At 42.0% G+C, this 7,373-nt stretch overlaps 1 protein-coding gene across 1 annotated transcript; it reads left to right on the top strand.

The window, feature by feature from the left end:
* The first annotated feature begins 560 nt into the window (after positions 1-560).
* Positions 561-2,949, top strand: LOC134038020 (galectin-1-like). The gene is made up of 6 exons (XM_062483612.1): positions 561-578; positions 1,638-1,682; positions 1,968-1,992; positions 2,098-2,177; positions 2,352-2,511; positions 2,643-2,949. The coding sequence occupies exons 3-6, from the start codon at positions 1,990-1,992 to the stop codon at positions 2,781-2,783; spliced, it is 384 nt and encodes a 127-aa protein (XP_062339596.1). The 5' UTR covers positions 561-578; positions 1,638-1,682; positions 1,968-1,989; the 3' UTR covers positions 2,784-2,949.
* The last annotated feature ends 4,424 nt before the right edge of the window (positions 2,950-7,373 follow it).

Raw genomic sequence — 7,373 nt, 5'->3', positions numbered from 1 at the left:
AAGGCTGCCCTCCTCGACCTTTTTAGTGCAGAATTCACCAAGATATAACTTTGGAAACTGGAGGCATCTAGTGTAAAACAATGCCATGTCAGCGCAGAGCGTACAGATCCGGAAGTGATGAGACCTGTTTTACCGAATACGGAAGTGTTTTCCGCATAACCCCCATTTGTGTTCAAAGAAGAAAAACAGCGACATCATCATCAAGTTTGGACAAAACCCAGATATGTCAACCGTTGTTGGATTCCAGCGAAGTCAAGCCCCTATCTACGATGATTGATGTTTCGAGGAGAGGGTTAGGCATGTGCACACACACACATACACACACTCGTCTGCCTGGTAAGTAATAGTAGGCGTGTGCTCTGTGTTATACCTGCCTCTCGTCGGTATATTGTACAGTACCTCCCCGAAGCGGTCTGGAACAGAAGACAAACAAGGTAGAAAATTAGCTCTGGGTTTAACAGCTATACAAGGTCGCAAGTTATCTCTAGCTAGGGTGACCATAAGCATCACCCTGAAAAGGAGCACACTTGGGTCCAAAAAGGAGGACAAAGGGTCAAAAAGGAGGACAATCCCAAAAGGTTGTTGACCCGGGGGGATGGGGGCAATTAGTATGAAATGAAGACAATAACATTAGTCATTTTAGTAAGTCAACAGTCTAAACTGCAGTCTAAACTCCTGTAAGAATGGTGGTGTTTCACAGCATGAAATTGATTTGGTCACCTCAGCAGCGATTGTTTTATCATCCGCTGTTGTTGTGTTCGGAGCAAAAAATGATGTTAAGGAAGAGTGGCCGGCAGAACTAGCTAGCATTATCCTTGTGCTGTCCTGTAGCAGCATGCCGCTTTAAAGCCCATTTCCCCCTACTACTCACGTCTATATCAATGCGACAGAGCTTACAGAAGGCATGATATTGATCTGTGCTGCTCTAAGAGGCAAAGTGGAGTTCTGAACTCCACGTAGGTTAAGGAGGTCTTTCTATTTGGCACTGAAGCCCACGCGAGTGGTAAATTGCGACGGTGGGCAGGAAGGATGCGCAACAGCGGTCCGGACAAAGGGCTGGAAAGCCAGACTGTCCGGACGAAATCCGGACGTCTGGTCACCCTAATTGTTTCGTTAGATTGTTTGTTCATTTATTCATACAGTAGGCTAGGCTATAGTGTCGTAGGGGTGAACTTGCAAAATAAATGGATGTAAGCCGAAAATGAGCTTCCCCTATTTGAAAGACCAGCAGCCGCCACTGCATTCAACACTGTGGAAATCAAGTACATGCCACAAAACAAAAGCCAAGACTCACTGATTCCAAGGAAATGGGTTTCAGATAAGAACTTCACCATTCCATGGAACCAGAACATGGCTGTATGGCTTTGTATGGAGTTACGTAATTGTCACAGTCAAGCTGCAAGTTGGATTGTTGTCTCTCCCTGCATGAGTGTGTATTTTAAAATTGATTTAACATTGACATGTTTCTAATCTTATCTGAATTCTGTGGAAAAATGTAAATGATGGGTGTACCTGTATCAGAGGGTCAAATAAAGATCAATGTTGAAGTTAGGACGTGGCTGACATCGGTCCTCCTCCCCCGCTCCTCCTCCAGCCTGGTGTATATAACTGAGATCTCTCTCTACTCCTCACATCAGAACCCAGCATCACCTCCACCACAGAAGAAGACTTTTCATCCACAGGTGAGTTCTATGACTAGGGTTGACATCTGGCCGTGTTTTATTTTAACTCTTTGCCAACATGCTATACATGATTCCAATACATTTGTATTCATTGTTTAGTGTGTTGCATTAATTTTTGGATTACTATTTTGTTCAGACTTTTTTTTGAGGAGCTTACTTAAATTGACTTTGCAGTAAAAAGAGCTCCTTCATAACCATAAAAAAACTGTTTTTACAGCTGTAAAAAATAAAGTGTATTTTTCCTAATACTTTTCTCTCACAATGTCAAATACCGTCTGGTTCAAGGCACCTTAACATCAGTGAAATCATGGTAAGGTTTTTTTTATTTGTACACGTGGTATTGAGAATACAGTGATGAACACAATGGGCCTATAATTAGAATGGCCTTCCTCATATACCTCATTGCTATTTCCAGAATTTGGTGCTGACCGATCAGCAGGTGGCTGTTGGAGAAGTAGTGGAAGTGAAAGGAAAAATCCCTGCTGATGCCAAAAAGTAAGAGTATGATGAGCATGATTCCTAAACATAACCTTTAGGAATCAACAAAACTAACTTCTACTTGTACCAAATTGTATTTTAAAACAGCCAACCTGCATGTTATTTGTGAGTAAAACACATGAATTAGTTGTACATCTCTTAGGGACTCAATTCCATCTTCTATGCTTTCAGATTTGCAATAAGCCTTGGTTCTGATATTTCGAATATAGCATTGGAAGTTGCATTTTATTGGAATGATCCCAAAGTAGGCACTATGGTTTTGTTCACCTCAACCGTGGACCCAGTTGGGACAAGAATTCCAAACCCCTTGGCCCAGACCTCAGATGTCATGGTAAGAGTTTGTAGTATGATAGAGGGAAATGAAAATGCATACAGACTTTTGCTTAAAATAGAAAGCTATAAAAAATGGGCTATTACATGACATTCAAAAACTACTACTAATACTGTAAAATGTACCCCCAGATTTCTATAATCCTGAAAGACAAGAAGAGTTTCACAGTATCATTTTTAGATAAGGTAATCCCAATCATCAACAATCAGAACATGGTCATCCAGTACATCAACGTCATGGGTGACTTTGCGCTGAAGTCCCTCAAAGTGTGACAGAAGAATCCAGAATCTGAATACAGCATTAGGAGTGGATCATTTAATGTTCCTATGAAATGTATCATGTATCTTTCATGGCTATTGGAATTTTCTTGTTTTAATTGGTAAAAAAAAGGCATGAGCTGTAATTTCAAGTAAAAAAAATAAATACATTGTAACCTTTCATTTTGGAGATGATTTCATTACAAGCCACAGGACACCAGACTTTCGTGATATTGGTAAAAAAAAAAAAAAACAGTACACCATTTCACAGTATGGTTTCCTTGGTACTGGCCCAAACCTTTATGGGGTCCAAGCTAATTTAGATTTTGGGGCCCTCCATTGCCTCAGGGCCATCAATACTATTGATTATTGTCAATGCTTGATCATTCACACGCCTACTATAAACCAAACCAAAGAAATGGCAAGACTTCGCCAGTCTTTCAAAAAGAAAGGCTGCAGCAGTGAGGGCTTCTCTAAGCCAAACTGGTGGTGGCCCAAGCTCTGCCACATCTCTGACACCAGAGGAGGAGAGGGCAATACAAATCATGGGTGTCACTTCCACTGACGGAATCACTGGGGGGGGGTGGATATCCGGGGGGGTGTTTTGCCCACAGCCAGCACCTCAACAGCACATGACCCTGGTCCCCCGGTCTCCCCTGGTCCCCCGGTCTCCCCTGGTCCCCCGGTCTCCCATGGTCCCCTGGTCTACGGTGTGCTGCAGACGGTGGTCTCAAACGCACCCAGGTTCGGGACCACCTGTGCCTGCAGCCAGGATCTGGTGGAGCTCGAAGGAGAAAAAATCAACATCTTGAAAGGAATTCAGCAAACCCTTCAGGACTCAGCGGCCAGGGATGCACGTTTTCAGGAGGAGGTCTTGGACATCAAAAGGGCTCGCCTCCAAATTGAGGAAAAGAAGCTCTTACTGGAGCAAATTAAATTTGAGAGGCCCTCCATTTCTGTGCCAATTCTTCTGTCCAACCAACAAGGTAGTGTATAGGTGAACTTACAGCCTAAGCATACAATGTTCATTTTAATTAAGTAAAAGATAAATTGTGTATTGTAGTCTCATATATTCAGTGTTCCCTGTCCCATCCTTACATGCTTTTGTTTTTTCATCTTATAGATCCAAGTGAGGAGCAGGAGCAGGGAGAACAAACTCTCCAATAAAACTAATATTTCTCTAATATTTCTCTTGTGCCTTGGTTTTTAACTCTTCTTGATACTCCACTTTCCATGGGCAAATCTATAGGCAGGGGCGGCCTTAAGCATCTGGGGGCCCGTTTCAATAACTAATATGGGGCCCTACCCACATAAAACATAAACATAATAGAGCAGAAAAAGTAAGGATTCCTGTTGTTTGCATCAATATTATTTTATTGCGTGCACTTTCAGCTAACAGGCAGCTCAACATATAAATAATCCAACCTTATTTGATTAAAACTAAGTTATATACAATTATACAGCGTTTTACGTTTGAATAAGCCTCGCCCTTTCACGCACTTAGCAGTATTAGCGCAGTATATTTTCAACTGTCTGGGCTCAGCTGACTTAAAAAAAAACCCTGCTCAAACATCCCCTCAACTTGAAGTATTTAACAAAAGCACAAAAAAAGTGTCTGACTGAACCGAACTATATACAACGATGCTCGAGGCTCCGCGTTACTTCAGCACCATCATGGATGCAGCTCACCGGGCGGCAGGCGTAGATTTCACCTGAGCCCTTTTTAGAAATCCACCCTTCTGTGTTTGATTGCTGAGAATAAGTTCATCTTTGTCCAGCGATTTTGTCACCTCGTGCTCAATTGATATCTGAGCGAGAGTTGACAGCCGCTTAAGCCGGTCGCAGTAAACTTCGCCATGGTAACCGTGAGTTCGACCAATCAGAGAGACGTCAGTCAGTGTTGTTTTGCTTAGGATTGTGGGTAATGTGGTATAACAGAAGATTGCAAATAACAAGGTTGATTTCATACGGACTTGTGGCTTTTATAGGAGCAGAAACCTTCGTTTCACAACCTCGTAGCTCGATTTTGGTCTGTTGGGGGCCCCCTTGGAGGGCGGGGCCCGTTTCAATTGAAACGGGTGAAACATAGGTAAGGCCGCGTCTGTCTATAGGATTCCTATATTTACTACTTGATTGAGCAACAAGGTAAAAAAACATGCATATAAATGGTATCACACATGCCATGCAGCTAGCAGCCTAAATAATACAATGTACAAATACAAGCATCTCAATCTCCAACATATTTACTGTCTTATTTTCTAGTGTTGACTATATCTACAATCTAGCAATAATAGGCCAACAGCTTTCCAAGACCATGTTTGCAATCTCATGATTCCCACATTGGCCACAAATGACAATGTGACAAACACATAAGTATTGAATACCCCATGTCTTCAACATGGAACCATTGTTTCCAACATGAATAATCAACTCTACTTTAATTGACGGTTGATCAATTATACTCATTATGAGTGTTAGATGTGTCAGATGACTCTAATCAGTTTAATTGACATACAGACCCGTCCATTACATTCTCACGGTATATAAAGGAGAGGTCTAGCCTACTTCTCAAGCGGAACATGGCTGCAATACAGCAGATAATACTATTGAGAGCGAGAGAGCGACGGCGGCGGCCCAGAAGTAGGCTGGTAAGGCTCAATGCCTTTGTGAGGACGACGATGAGTCCACTGGACATCCTCGAGGATTCTGCCATCCAACATAAATACCGGCTCAGGAGGACTGACATCATGATGCTCCTAAACCTGGTCGAGGCAGACCTGCAGAGGCCAACCAGGAGGTCCTACGCACTCACCCCTGCAACCCAGCTACTGGCAGCGCTGCGTTTTTAAAATGGGTATTTTTCAAATCCGTGTAATCCGCGTATCATTCGTTCTTTCATTTTTCAATTGATAAACCAAAAACCAAAACCCAAAAATTATTAGTTTTTCCGTTATTTAATTGAGAAACCAAAAACTATTGTTTTTCTTGTTATTCAATTGAGAAACCAAAATCCAAAAACGGGTCGCTGACCGAAAATGATTTAGAAATGTTGTTGAGAGGTGTTCACATGTTCTGGGGTAAGACGTGTGCAAGTCAATTCACTGTCAGTCCGGCAGCTGAAAAAACTTGTTCAGACGGAACAGAGTTCGCAGGTGTACATAGATTGCACTGTGCCAATTTAGCCAGTCTTGGGTATCTCTGCGTTGTTTTTCCACCAGTCTGTGGGATTCGAATCCAGGGGAGGTGGCTGGTCGTTGAGGTAGCTAAAATGTTGTTCTCATAATGCGCGGGAATACAACGATTATTCATTAGGCTTGGAATTTTATTCGAATGAATTCTTAATGACAATTAATCGATCATCGATTATTCATTACCAACCCTAATCATGACATTAGCCTCTGTTGCCCGGGCAAATACTACAGCGGTCTATGATGCATCTGTTTTCAATCGTTAAAATAAACATTCCTCACAAATACATTTTCGTTGTAGGATTTATTATGACATTAGATTACACGTAAACGATTTGTGGGTGAAAATATCATTACCTGTGGTTTCAAACCAGTGTAGCTCACTGCGACGCTGTACAGTAGCCTAGTCTAGTAGCTACCCAGCTAACAAGGGACGTCCTGGGGACGTTCGGTGACGTTCCTATTTGGTCCCCTATAGGTTATACCGTGACGTTATCCTTAGGACGTCCTTAGGACGTTATTAAAGTTCCTAAAAGGTCACAATTTAGTCAGTTATAGACATTTATTTTTAAACTTTCAGGGGACGTTCCAGGAACGTCCGTGGTTGGTTATGATACGACGTTATGTTAAAAAATTTCGGGGACATTCGGGACGTTCCAGGAACGTCCCTGGTTGGTCATGATATGACATTATCTTAAAAACTTTCGGGGGACATTCGTGACGTTCCAGGAACGTCCCTGGTTGGTTATGATACGACATTATGTTAAAACATTTCGGGGGACATTCGGGACGTTCCAGGAACGTCCCAGGAACGTCCCTGGTTGATTATGATATGACATTATGTTTAAAACTTTCGGGGGGTTCCAGAACGTCATTCGTTGGTCATAACCTAACCATCTAAATTCCGAACGGATATTTTCGTTTGTGTGTCATTCTGTGATGTGACTTGCTCGAGCTATAGCCTACTGTCACTGTGGAAACTGTACAGTATTAAATCAATTGTTTATGTATGGTACCAATAACTTGCATTTGAGCGAAGTAATACATTAGTAATAAATCATTTGGTGATGTACCATCACTGAAACAAAACATCTAAGCTGGATCCAGCCTATCCAAGCACCAGCTGCGTCTCTAGAAATGTTCCATATAGCCTATTACAGCACATCTGTCGCGGACGTCACCGCTCGTGACGTGAACCCTGTTGTTGAGTGAAGAAGTCGTTGAGAGACAGCAAAACTTTTTGATCCTGCATCCTTAATTTATAGCTATAATACCGTGTGATAATCAATTCGGGTAAATATATCTTCAACTTAAGTTTTAGTGTTGATAGTATAGTTCTTTGTTATTGTGTTTTTAATGGTGTTTTTTGTGTAGTTGGCTAGTTTAGAGTAATTTAGCGCACTCCTGTGAATGTGGG

This window comes from Osmerus eperlanus, chromosome 17 (genome assembly GCF_963692335.1).
Source record: "Osmerus eperlanus chromosome 17, fOsmEpe2.1, whole genome shotgun sequence".
NCBI classification, from domain to species: Eukaryota; Metazoa; Chordata; class Actinopteri; order Osmeriformes; family Osmeridae; genus Osmerus; species Osmerus eperlanus.
Note: the sequence above shows the minus strand (reverse complement) of the source record. Positions and strands in the feature narration are given on the sequence as shown.